Source organism: Thamnophis elegans, chromosome 6 (genome assembly GCF_009769535.1).
Source record: "Thamnophis elegans isolate rThaEle1 chromosome 6, rThaEle1.pri, whole genome shotgun sequence".
NCBI lineage: Eukaryota > Metazoa > Chordata > Lepidosauria > Squamata > Colubridae > Thamnophis > Thamnophis elegans.
Genome location: NC_045546.1, coordinates 19,879,445 through 19,893,708, shown reverse-complemented (window position 1 = coordinate 19,893,708; position 14,264 = coordinate 19,879,445). Strand labels below are relative to the sequence as shown.

The following is a 14,264-nucleotide window of genomic DNA, read 5'->3' as shown; positions in this document are numbered from 1 at the left end:
TTTATTTTTATTTTGTATTTTTAATTCTGGTAAAGATCCAATTTTCTTCTTTTTCCTTCCATCTTTGTACTTTTGAGGCACGTGAGGTAGTAGTTGCATGGTGTAGATTCTAATCTTGCTGTATAAAACCAGTCCTGATATTATCCCCAGGTAAGAGAGAATGCTAACACATAAAAATAATGGTAAGTTATGATACAGAGGAGGGAAATCCTTATCAATATGCTGGCTGTGATTCGAAATATTTCAGAAAAGAATCAGATACATGGCAGGCATTTTAACACATATTTGACTATTTCAAAATACATGTAGCTCTCACAAAGTAATGTAGAAATTGTATTAAACATTGGCTTATAAATAATGCAATAAATTATTAAATTTGTTTACTAACAAATGTTTACTTATAAATAATGAAAATAAACTATTAAATTTATTTACAGTCTTGACAATTTGCTAAAAGTATGACTCAAAAGTAAAACTACAATACCACAATACACTGTGCTACCATTGCGCTGTAGTTCAATAGTGATTGATTTGAGTGAGCACATTCCCTAATTCCCACTGCTCAATCCTACTGTACGTAACTCTTAGCTATTGGAGCTCAGCAAATCTCTATATTGCCATTGTCACTGTTCTATATGCAAACATTTAAACAAGTATGGTTTCATTTTATGTTTATTAGCAAACTTATACCTTGACAGATTTTCACCAAATATATTTAATGCTTATTGAAATGGAAAAAATGCTGAGAATTCAGCTTCATTTTACAGTAGATAGCCTGCACAATAATTATTGATTATACTTCAAATTACCCAGCTAAAAAAAGAAGTTTTCAAAACAGTTTGCCAGACTCCAATGCAATCTTTCATTCTTAAGAATGCCAGACAGTTTCTAATGAGAATTTCCAGTAAAAGCACAAAAATGCTAAGTAGGTGCATTGAGCATATCTTGGGATGCGAGGGAAGAAAAGTGTTGGAAAACAGAGAATAGTTTTGCTCTTCCATGTGCATGTGGTAATGTTTGTCTTGCATATGTTTTTGTAAGACAGGCAAAATGATATATCAACTAAATCCTGTTAAATCATTTTTTCAGTAAACTTCTCTCTCAAGCTTACTTCTAGAGAAGAGTTTAAATGATTTTCTGTTTTACAATTGTGACCCATTTGGGTTTTTTAAGATTCTATGCTAAATTACCTTTCTTTTAATTTCACACTTTCGCTTTCTGTAAAATGTAGACATTTTTAGAAGACTTAGAATAACAGAGTTGGAAGAGACTTGTAGGTCACCTAGTCCAATCCCCTGCTCAAGCAGGAGACCCTGTACCATTTTTGACAAGTGACAGTCCAGTCTCTTCTTGAAAGCTTCCAGTGATGAAACACCCAGAACTTCTGAAGGCAAAATATTCCATTGGTTGATTGTTCTCACTGTCTGAAAATTTCTCATTTCTAGGATGAATCTCTCCTTGATAAGTTTCCATCCATTGTTCCTTGTCTGGTCTTTGGAAAATAGGTTGTCCCACTCTTCTGTGACAGCCCCTCCAATATTGGAATATATTTGTTCCAATATTTAACATATATTATATAACCTATAATATTGGAGCATCTAACTACAGCCTCATGGTTGCCTTATTTTAAAGAAACCCAGTACTCAATATATTTAATTTGCTTATCAGCCCCAAAAGATAGGAATTGTTTTAAAGGCCCCAAAGTTCCAGATAATTGTTGTCAATAAAAACTAACTGTTTAAAGCACTTTTATTACAAAAGTGTGGTTTAAGTTAACCTTTCAAGCAACATACAATGTAATTTTATAAAACTGTACTAAAATAGTTGCAAAATAACTCAGAATGTAATTGGCTTTACGAGAATTTCCAAGTTTTAGGATAAAAATATACATATAGATATAACCTACCTGGATTATGATGAGTTGCAGATTCTCCATTCTGAAAGACATCACCAGCTACGTTCATTCTACCGGGATTGAAAGGTCCTACACCAGTCTTGGTCTGTGAAGTTAAAGATGGGGTGTATGTTTGTATATTAACACCAAAATTACTTGACTGCAGTCCGTTAGATACATCTCCCAAGTTGGTATTCTGTAGTGATGTTACATGTGTTATCATTAAGTTCATGTCACGCCCTTCAGTATTTTCTAAACGGCCAACACTCACAGAGCTCATACCTCTTTCTAATGTAGTAACATTAGCTATTTGAATTTCAGAGTCTGGTTCTGTGGTTATACCACTATTACCTATTCCTGCATTTACCTTACTTCTTGAAAAACTGGATGTTGAGAATTCCATTTCATTGGTTCTGTTTTTACCCTCTGGAAATCTTCTTTCATTGAAACTGGAATCATTTCTCTCTTGTCCCTGATTTGTTTCAATGTCTTCTTCATCATCAATAATAATAGTCTCAGTTATACTTCCCTTCTGAGCACTTGTGTCTTTTGACGAAGCTGATATTTTAGGGTCATTTCCATGTTGCTCTTCATTACTGGATGAATTAAAAACATTTCTGTGTTCTGTTATTAATGGTGTAGAGATTTGTGGAGGTTGTACAGGTTCAACAAACACAACATCATCATCATCTTCTACGGAGGTACTCTGGAACTTAGATCTAGACACCAGAGAATTAGATGGACCTCCAAAAGAGCTTCCTACATTGGCTAGGCCAGTTGCCATTGTGATAAGCCCTTATAAACCAGATGTAGGTTCAGACAACGCCAATTTTCAGCTACCTTCTGGCCTTCCAGAAAAACTGTTACAAAAAGAGAAAGCAGTTTCACTATAACATCCTCTGATTAGATTTTTTTAATTATTTTTCAAAGTACCATCTTTTCTTTAATTTATTTAAATATGTTCAAAATAAAACAAAGCATTGTATTGAATGACTATGCCCAGTGCTCTATTATCTCCTATTGCAAAGCAAGGCTCAATTAAAAAAGCAACTCCTGTAACCCAGAAACTGAACTATTTCTCTGAAAACAAAGCATAAATTGGAATCTAACAACCAAAAAACAAACCATGACTTTTTAGGATAGTAAAAGCAAATTCTTAGTCCCACATTACAATCAAAGCTGTTAAGTAGCTTGTGTTTCTCTTGGTTAATTAAATCTGAAGTCCTAGGACTATATGTCACTTCCCTCAATTCTGGGATGTGATATATGGAGCTTCTTCAAATTTTTATCTTATCAATGAAATGAAATAATTAAAAATACTGGAGAAAATCCAGTTTGTTCTAGTAGTTAAGACACCAGGTAGAAATCAGGAGTCTTTGAGTTGTAATCCCACTTTAGGCATTACTAAATTGAGCAGTTGGGTGACTTTGGGAGAGTCATCTCTCTCAGTCTGTGACATCAGGTTTGGGCAAAAAGCTGGTCTGTATATTCCTGCCACAACCAATGATTATATTGTATGTATTTAAATCAAATCAAATCAAAGTTAGGGTTTGTATGGGTCCAATCCACTTTTGCCAATAAAATCTTGAATTGATAAAGTTTGGTCAGTCCATCCAGCAGTCCGTCCATCCCTCAGTCAGTCTGTCTATCCATCCATCTACAGCTTTGTGTCGGTCTTGACTCCTGGCAACTAGAGAGATGCAGTTTTCTTGGCAATATTTTCAAAAGTAGTTTACTACTTTTTTTTTCTTCCAATGGCTGAGAGAGAATGACTAGTGTTCTAAGACACTCCTTAGTGGCTTCATGCTAAGGACTAGAAAACATAGTCTCCCAGTTCTAGTCCAATAATTTAATTGCTATATCAAACTACTTATAATCTACTGAAACAATTTCTGTATAAATCAGCAATCTGGTAAGTGACAGTAAACTAACATTTTCAAAAATTCTGGCTTTTACATAGATATACCATATCTAGACAACCCAAATTTAGATAGATACTAGATAACAGTAAAAGAATGAAAAAAGTCCCACTCCTATTACCTAGTTATCTGTATTTTTGCAGCCAAGACATGACAGTTCCTACTTTCATGCGCAACTTATAGCATTAAAAGCATTATAGCAACTCTTTCTTATTATTTACTTAATTTTATATTTAATTCCCCCCCCATTCAATTGACTGCTTGAAGCAGTTAATATTTTTTTTAAAAAATGTATTTCAAATCCAAATACTTACTTATTTAAAAACATCCAGTAATTTGTAAAGTTAAAGTTTTCCAATGGCTTTTTGATCCTGGGAACTTTGCTTACTTCTCTAGACAAGCTGGAAATGTTTTTTTGAAAATAAGCATCCTGAAATAGATTTAACAAATATTGAGAATGCAAATTTGCCACGAAAGATGACAATATAATTGACAATATAATTATACAAAGTAATTTAATTTTCAGCCAAAATCCTTTTTAAGAATTTTCAAATCCTTAAAAACAATTCAAAAGCAAGATGGCTGTTGAGATGAACAGTATAGTCAAGTTCACCCTCAGCAGAATCTCAGAAAATGTCATAAAAATATTACATCAACATATTTCCCATTGCAAGCAACATTTCCCAAAGTAGATATACTACTATCTTCCTTTAAAAAGCAGGAGTCACATGATCATATTTTATTTTCCTCAATGTTATCATCAACCAAAAATTTCAGTGTTGATTTTTTAAAACTTTCTTTTAAACTAACATCTTAAAAAATGGCTTTTGAAACCTCATGTTGGCCAACATCTGCATATATTTAAAGATCTAATAGCAAAAGATAGATTTGCTTAGGCCATAAATATTGAGAAAAGAAAATGGTTCATCATGTAATTTAACCCTGTTATTTTTATGCAGTACAGTAAAATATTTATCAGCTTAGATTATGGCCTTATTTTTATTTATTCTTATTTCTCTACCACATACTAAATTTCCTTCAAAACATTTATCTATTTAAAAGGCACAAAATTGCCCATCTTTACTCTGAAGTTGTTCAATGTACAGCAGTTCCTATATCTCAAACATAAATGAACTATTTGAAACAGTAAAGTGTTTCTGCTACTAGTAATATTCATTTGCCTGCCCACTTGTTCATATCCTTTCACAACTAAACCAAGTTGCAAGATTAATGTTTAGCTCTCTTTACGGGAAGATATGGCGATATTAAAGAAGCAGCAAAGGAAGTATTTTATACTGTTTGGCACCAATTACTTTTACCCTATCCCTCTTAATGTAATTCTATATAAGATTAAGTGGGCCAAGGAAGTTATTCTTTAGTATATATTTGTTCTATACAGAGAGAAAAGGAGTTATTGGGAGTTGGGCAGCATGGAACTTTAATACATTATTATATTCATTAATTTTAGGTTACAACAATGGCATAGTGACAATTTCTAAAAATCCTAGTATTTAGTTCCACATATTTCAACAAGCTTCTTCAGGAATTCATAATCAGGTTTTTAAAAAAATCTGCAACATCACAGGCTGAAAGCATTTATACAAATCTAAAAAAACAGCAACATTTTGTTCTAGAGTCTAGACTATTTTTGCTACTATCCTATCTATAAAACATGAACAAGCAATATTTCCAAACATATCTGAAGATTCATGTATGATAGAACTGGGGACATGGAATATTTCAAATTCCAATTGGACTATCTTCCACTCATCAGAATGGAATGACAGCAAAAGTATCAGTTAAAAAAGCATCCTTAACCCATTCTTACCCAAAAGGCAATTACCATCAATGTACATATTTTGCCAAGCTACCCTGTTTCCCCAAAAATAAGACTTCCCCCGATAATAAGCCCCCACCAAAAATATTGCAACACAGCAGCAACCATGAGGTGACCACTTCAAAAATAATAAGACCTCCCTGAAAATAAAGCAAAGTGCTTATTTCGTGGGTCAAAATAAAATAAGACCCTGTCTTATTTTCAGGGAAACAAGGTACTTTAAACACATGAGCCATAAGTTACAAATGCTGTGGCACATAATCAAGTTAATAAGCTATCACATGATTGTGCTAACCCTAAATGTGAATTTTATATGTATGCTTGTGAGTGTGTGTACATATACATATGCCCATAACATATTTATACACACAATAGTGCTTCTTCATTTACTTTGGACGATTGGCAAAAAATGGCTTAAGGCCATTTCTCAACTTTAGATTTATTTAACATTATTTTTATACTTCTTCAGTCTCATACAAGATGGATACAAGAATCCATTAGGACAGGTAATGTGGATACAAGAATCCATTAGGATAGATAAAAATGCAAACAAAGAAAAATAATGTAAAGTTAAAAAAAAGAAATAGAAAGAAAAATAGAAAAGACAGAAAAATTAAGGCAACAGTAAATAAAAATATAAATGTGTTCCCCTTCATCACAAGTATAAATAATTTTAATAACTTAGCACCTTCTCTTAAAAAAAAACAATTTGTCTCTTCTTCTCATATCTTATCTCTTATCTAAAAACAACTCCTTAAAAATCTTGAAATTCAGTCGTGGTCAACAAAAATCCATTAAAGATTACCTGAGATAACATATTTGATCAAATAAACCAACTTTATGTCCTTTTACTTTTTACAATCTTGATCTTTAATTTTCAACCTTCAATAATGTCCTAGAACATGATTTCATTTTTTTCTTTATCCTTTCACATAAATTCTTCAAAAACCTATAAGTATCATTTGTAAATTCAATTTGGAAAACATATCCAGATCACACTTTTTGTTCTTAGTTCTATATTTCTTTTGTTTTAGTTACTAAGCCATCAGCTAATATCTTTTCTATGTCCAGCATAGAATTTTTTTTCCATATCTCCATAACATCTCATTTTAAAATCCCCTTCCTATCATTCTGAATCTTGTTTTGGTAAAACTTGTTTCATAAAGTTCTTTAAAAAGTCTCTAATGGCAGACATATTTGGAATTAATAAGTGAAATTTAAGTGTTCTTCCGTTAATTGTAATCTTTAGTACCTTCAGGTTCCCTCCAAACAAATGTATTTTCCTACATGAAGGATTCTTATAATTAATTTTGAAATCATATTTAAAACATCTGGACTTTTAGTCCATCCATAACTTTTCAAAATCAATTTTCCAATCATATTTTTGCTATAATCTAAGAGAAATATTTTTTTAATCCTTAAGGATTGAAAGAAACTCACTGATGCTATGAAACGTATTGTTCCAAAGATTTCAGAGTTTTCAGCTGAAAAGCAAAACAAGCAATTAACAAGCAATTTCCAAAAGTGATTAATAAAAAGTTTAGATTAGAAAAAAAGAAGTATGCAAACTCTGATCCATAAAAGTACCAATCATGGTTTGAGGTAACATGACGTTCCCTCATCTCCCTGATATCTAAAATCGCCATTGTCTGCTTACTTGCAGTATTCTCATGAGGAGAAACTGTCTGGAGCACTTGAGGATAATCAAGTCTTCTCTCCTTGTCCAGAGAGGATTCACAAAAGGCCAGTCCAGTCACTGGCTCTTCATTCCCCTTGCTATCTCCCTTTTCCATTAGGCCTGCACTGAACACTCCATAAAAAGCTGACTGGACATATCAATTTAAATGATTTAACTGCATGTACTTTTTAATTTCTGCTTTGTGTCTGTGACACGTTTGTAATGTAGCTAATATTCTTATATTGGTAGCCCATTAGGTGTGAGAACTAGTGACAGAAAATATGCACATATTGTGGTAATATATCAATGAACTGAGCATTTTTGTGGGCTTTGCCTTTAGGCCTCTCAAACATTAAGTTTCTTATATTGTTGTTTTGTGATTGACTCTTCCTAATGGAGACTAAGTTTTAGCACTGCTTTAATTTTTTTTTAAATAAACTAAATACAAATTTAGTCCCAAACTTGAGGATAGTTGAGAAACTATTTTTCTAAGGCTATACCAGCTCAATGATACAATAGAGTTAGAGCAATACTTTTTGAGAGGCCTAAAGGCAAAGCACTTTATTGTACAATATTGCTCTAACTCTATTGTATCATTTTATAATTATTGTATTTTATTATTTACTGTAAACTGTGTAGAGTCCTATGGATTGAGGTGCCATATAAATTTCATAAATAAGTGCATATATAAATGAATATAAACAACATAAATTCACAAACACAATCAACTGACTTCAGTGGACACTGGAACAAAAACAAATGTTTATTACATCTAAAAAGGAGATGTAAAAAGAACACTACAAATCTTTCAAATGGAGTGAGCAATTCATCGACTTATTCGTGAATTTCTATTCAAAGAGCAATGAGACAATTAATATTTTTACATATAATTACCATGCTGTCTGGTAACTTTAAACATGAGTGTATGCAAACTAAAGTTTGCTAAAAATATAAATATATGAGTATATGTTCATAACTAGAGTAAGACTTATCAAAATTAGTGGGTGCTTCTAATATAAACATCTATGTTGCTCTAGAAGTTTCAGCTAAACTTGAAATAGTAGACCAACTATTATAACAATACATTTCATTTTTAAGTTCCTACTTATGCTTGCAACTCTCTGGGTGATCTTTGGCCAGTCACCACCTCTCAGGCTTGTTTACCTAATGGATTTGAAAACATTTTTTTTCCCCCTGAACATGAAACAAACAAGTTTCCTGGAGGTTCTGCTGAAGTGTTCTTGATTAGCCAAAGCAAAATGCAGAATGCTTGGCTGTTCTGGTTTTACCTGGAGTATCTTAGAGTGAGCTTATGGAAGAATTGCGCACATTGCTTCCTCCCTACTTTCTTCACACTTAGTATGCCTCTTCTTACTGCAGGGATCTTGCAGCCCTCAGTATGACTTTGAAGTTCTGCACAATCAAGACCCATTTTGATTATTGTCTTGAGAGAAAAATATATGGAGAAGTCTCATAAGGCAAGTAGGGCACTGTTGGGGTGTCTCATCCTCCTCTCCACATGACTTATGTTCCAGTTCACCTTCCCTTTCTCTCCAGTCAATATCTTTGTATTCAGGCATGGCTAGAGATGGGAAGGTCTGGGAAAAACTAGGAAAAATTGGGGCGGGGCAGGGACAACAAAGGGCGTTGGTCTTACCTGACATGCTCCTTCCGGATGTGCTGAGTGAGAATCCAAATAGAAAGAAGGTGGAGTTAACCAATACTTTGGATTCTCACATCAGCACATCCGAGAAAAACCCTGTTGTCTCCCAATTTTTCCGAGTTTTTTCCAGGCCTTATCATCTCTAGGCATGGCACAGCCAATCAGTTTATTCCTACATCAATCATTGTGTTTAGTTCATAATTTACTGTTTCCTCTCTAAACTCCAGTTCCCAATCATATTTAGGGCCATATCTGGACGAGAACAGCCTTGTTTAATTTCATGTATGGATCAAAACTTCTAAAAAGCGCATTTCAGTTTGATCAAGAAATCCGAAAACAGCTGCTCTATGCACTGAACGTTGTTTATCTATAGTACCTATAAGCATGAAACAGTGCTATCTTGCCCACTTTCAACAAGGACATGTTATTACAATTGAGTGGAACTTTTTTGAGTCATAGGTAGAATTTTTCCTTCTATAATTAAAACTAAAGGCAATTGTGGTACCTTAAAGACTAAAAAACATTTTTATTTATTAAATGTATAGATCATCCATCTCATTATGTAATATGAGTATTGAGAGTACCTTTTTTAAAACTAGAGCTGATATTAGCAAATAAATTGTTACTCCAGGTTGTGAGAGTGCATGTGTGCAAAGATGGACAATAAGCAGCAGGACTAGGAATAACTCAAATTGAAGAAACAGAGTATATGTAGTCCTCAATGTATGACCACAATTGGGACCAGAATTTTGGTCAATAATCACAATTAAGTGAATCACAAAGTTGTTAAGCAAATCTGGGTTTCCCCATTGACTTTGTCACAAGCTGGCTGGGAAGAACACATATTGTATCATGATCACATGATTGCAAGACACTGTAACCTCCATAAATGCAAGATAGTTGCCAAGATAATTAAATTGTGTGGCCATGAGGGTGGTTCAATGGTTAAAGCTTCAAGGAAGTGTCATAAGTCATTTTTTCAGCACTGTCATGGTTCCAAACCACCACTGAAGAGTGGTTGTAAGGCAGGAACCAACTGTTTATAGATTCGGGTGCTGTATAGTTTTATATTGATTTTTGTTCATGTCTGTCTGGGATTTATTTATCTTTATATGAGAACTAGGAATTCTGCTTTATTCCTTTTCTGTTAAGGCAGAATCACTTTAAGAACGAATAATTACTTATAATTCTTATCTCTTAGAAAAGAGCAAGATAGACTAACCAGTTCACACATGTTGCACAAAATCATTCAGGTCTGTTTAACTATTCCTTTTGACAGGAAGAATAAAGAGAATCAACTGTGTACAGCATAAATTCTCAAGTGAGAATCAAAGTTTTATTTTGAAACAAATAACCTGCCTTAAAAAGTAAGTAAAAAGTGAAGATGAGTTTTATTTTTACATGTACAATAAGTCAGAAGAGACTTTCTATGAAATTTTTATGTTGCCTGGCATTCACTTAATTTTTGAACAGAATTAGTAGAATAAGACTACTGTAAAAATAAAACCTTAGATATTCAGGATCTCCAGTAGACCTATGCTTGATTTCTGCATAAATATATTCATTTGGTTTTGATACTCTATGTGAAAATGCCAAATGTTACCAGAAACTTAAAGCTTATTTTAAATACAAAGCTACATTCAGTTTAAATTGTTGGATTGTTTAATGACTTACTGAATAAACCAAAACTAACAAATCAACAAATCAAGTTATTATTTGGTACAATGCAAACAGCACCAACCTATTTGTGCTTTCAGTTAAATATTCAATTAAACATTTTGTATGACCAACTAATCTTTGCAAGCTATTTCTATTCAAGAAGTTCCCATAATGAAATCATGTAAGAATAACCAAACCAAAGATATAAATCACGTCAGCTTCTACACTCATATTCAAGCAAAAATAAGAAAATTTTCAAACTCCCCATCTCATATCACATAGTAATTTTAAAGGACGTTGCAGGAAGACTTGCATACATGCAAAAATACTTTGCCCACTTGTAACTATTATAGAAAGACTGGCTTTGTATGTCACACTAAAAAAAACAAAAAACTATTAAGCATGAAAGTGTTTCTTCACATTTTTATTTGGAATACATCTATTCTTTTTTTACATAACTGAGTTTTTTTTAAACTTTTTAAAAACTCCTTTACATAACTGAGTTTTTTTAAAACTCAGTTAAAACTCAACTAGGGCTGCAACAGCTATTTTTAGTAGTCCACTTTGGAGCATGGGTAGAGCAAAATAAACAATAATGCTAGTAAAAGGAACTCATCCTTTGTTATCTATGATACTGCTAAAATAGGTAGATTTAAGAGTAAGAAATTCAGATTAAGAAAAAAGATTTTAAAAAGTCAAGCAGGGCCTTGGCCTAATATGTAACTGAACTGTAACAATACCATGTACATTAACCTTCATATGATTTCACATTAGCATTAAAGATAAAACTTTAACAATGTTCTATCCAAATTTAGAGGCCTTTTTTATTAAGATAGATTTACCATCTAATTTGTACGCCCATGAAATTATTTGACACATCTATAATTGTAAAATAATTCTGACAGTTAAGAATCAGCTTCCTATGGTCTTATTTATAAACCATTTATTTAAATATAAAACCAATATTTAAACTCTCACAAGCATCACTCTCAATGTCATTCCACTGAATTATGGTCCTGGATACTGGAATATCACCAGTTGATTCTTTAGAGGATATTAAATAATCCTCCATGTAGACTATGTTGAAAACTACTAATGTTTTCAGTATCAGGCAATAGGTCCATAGTTGTTTCCATTAGGGTGGCCTTTGCCAAGTAACTTTGCCATTTAGGGATTCCAAATTCTTCCTACTAAGGTGAAGGGAATGGGACCAGTAAATGTAAAGTTTTCAGAATGCAAACAGACTTACTATATAAAGATTTTGCTCAAAGAAAGCAATGGCATTCATCTTGAAAATATGAGACACAACTGAACACAACAGCTCACAGGACTCTCAAACAACCTCAAAGGTTTCAAGAGAAAATAGGCCAACACAGATAACTGTTTTCAGGTATGAACTACCACAACTTGAAAAATAATAATAATAGCCACCTATGGTTTGATCTTCTCACCTTCAATCCCAAGCAAATCCATTTGGAAAAGAGGGGAGAGGGGAATTGTGGGATCCAAACACAGAGAAGAATGACTAAAGGACGCCTTTGCCCAAAAGTGGGTTCTCTCTTAAAAGTCCTCTCCTTGCTGCCTGTCAAACAGGTCAGATAAAGTGGTGGTGGTGGGATTCAGAGTTCGGATGCAAATCATTTAAAATCAAGAGTCAAAATATGTCACTTGTAGTTACGCTCCAAAACTCTAGAGGGCACTCGAAAGATACCCGCCCCTTCGATGGGCAAGGCGAGCAGCGGCAGGAGCCCGTCGTCTGCTTGCCAGTGTTGGTATTGCAGGAGAGATGTCTGCAGCAACAGAGCCCACCCCGCGGGGGTGGAGTCGCCTCCCGGCCATTACCGGGGCTTGGCTCTAGGGCAGCAGCAGCTGCTGCTGCACCCAACCATGTCTTCCCCCGCCCCCCCACCACATACCCTGAGAGGCACCTCCTCTTAATCCCCACCCACCCACCCCAGCCCTCGTGCCAAAAACGGGTGCTCTTCCTCCGCCTCCCGAGGCAGGAAAACATATATAAATAGCACTCACAATGGGCTTTGCCAAGGCTGCGCCAAACTGGCCCGCAGCCTGAGGGAAAAGAGGTGCTGGTGAAGGGGGAAAGAGAATAAAGGGGGAGGGAGAAGGGAGGGCATCTACAGGGGGGGCAGTGGGCCTTCTCATCTTCGCCTCCAGGAGACGCCCTTCTCAATGGGTAGGAGACGGAGTGGCCACCGCTGCTTTGGAGTTGGTACTCAGCACCCCTCTAGATGCCCTTCCCAAAGGGAGCCTCTTGGCCCACGGGCGGCGCTTCACGGATGTCCCCTTCACACCAGGGGCCGCGGGGTGGGGGTCTTCCCTCGTCGGCCGTGACCCCCCCCCCAACGGGCAACAAACAGGAGTTTCTGCTGTTCGCGGGAGACTGGAACGGAAGAACTGCCCCGCTCCAGACCTTCCACTCCAGGGTTCAAAACTCTCGGGAGCGAGTCTAAACTCGCTTCTTTTCCCTTCTCCCGCCCCTTCCCCGCGCCTCGAGAGCCGAAATCTACCCCGGCTCCGCTTTCTGCCAATTGCCCCGGGAGTTGCGCTCGGCCCCCTGCAGTCCGCTAGCAGCACTGCCGCCTCCAGTCGGCCGCCATTAAAGAGACCCAGCCAAACAATACGGGAGGGGAGAAAGAGGATCCGCGGAGCGCAATTACCGACTTTCTTCCCCACCCCCTGCCCGCCCCGAGGGAAGAAGGAACCGCGTTGAGACGGGGAATAAATCACCTCCCCACACACTGACCGCCCCGCGGGAGGCAGTTGGAAATAAAGCCGGGCGGAGAGACACGGCGCCCCCCCACTGCACACGCACGCACCCAGATACCCCACGGCAGCCCTCTCCGCATGCCTGCCCAGCGCCTGTCTCGCGTCGTAACCGGGCTGCCGCCCTCCCGATTCTTTACCCGCCGCTGACCCTTTCTTGCCTTCCTAATCTACTGGCGGGAAAGGAAGGGGAAACGGGCAGCAGCAGCGGCCGCCAGAACGACACGCAGCGGGGTATTTAGCCCGGGTTGTTCCCGAGACGCGGCTGGTCTGCTCTCCTATCCCCACCCTGAAAGGGCAGCTGGGCTTCGAGCCAGTTCGTCTAAACCCGGCTCCACTATTTCTACCTCGACCCGTTCCTCGGATCCCCTCGCCGAGTTCGGCCCAAGTCGCTCCCCCCCACCCCTCCCGCCTGCGGGTAAAACGCACCCTCCGCGGCTCCGCCAACGCTTCCTCAACTCTATCTCGGTCCAGTCCCGGGCTAAACGCTGCTGCTGGCGAAGGGGAGGAGGAGGGACAAAAACCTAACCATCCGAGCCCGGGGAAAGGCCGCCCAGTGTTCCCGCCCATTGGCTTTCCCAGAGGGAGGGCTTTGGTGTCGGGCGAAACCATTGGAGAAACCACCCGTCTGTCGGCGGTCGCCGTCGCTGGTTGCGTGGAGTTTCTGTCAATTAGCTGCCCGCGCACGCCTTCCGTCCCTCCTCCTTTGGTTCCACCAGGTTAAAGAAAACCCGAATTGCATTGCCCACCACCAACAGCTGCAGCACCTCTGCTTCTTTCAACTGGATGGGGAAGGTTTGCGATCCCAGTGGTTAAGCGTCGCTGCTGAGTAG

At 37.1% G+C, this 14,264-nt stretch overlaps 1 protein-coding gene across 4 annotated transcripts in view; it reads right to left on the bottom strand.

Annotated features, from left to right (window-relative positions):
- ZMYM2 (zinc finger MYM-type containing 2) overlaps positions 1–13,965 on the bottom strand; it is a 76,238-nt gene extending 62,273 nt beyond the window's left edge. The window contains exons 1-4 of one of the 4 annotated variants that reach the window (XM_032219546.1): positions 13,861–13,962; positions 4,128–4,243; positions 2,262–2,754; positions 1,907–2,000 (exon numbers count right to left, since the gene is read on the bottom strand). In XM_032219546.1, the coding sequence (XP_032075437.1) occupies positions 1,907–2,000; positions 2,262–2,678 (511 nt within the window). In that variant the 5' untranslated portion in view covers positions 2,679–2,754; positions 4,128–4,243; positions 13,861–13,962. Of the gene's footprint in view, positions 1–1,906; positions 2,755–4,127; positions 4,244–7,090; positions 9,718–13,860 lie in introns of those variants that run through there. The other 3 variants (XM_032219544.1, XM_032219547.1, XM_032219545.1) reach the window with 3 other exon arrangements.
- Positions 13,966–14,264: the final 299 nt, after the last annotated feature.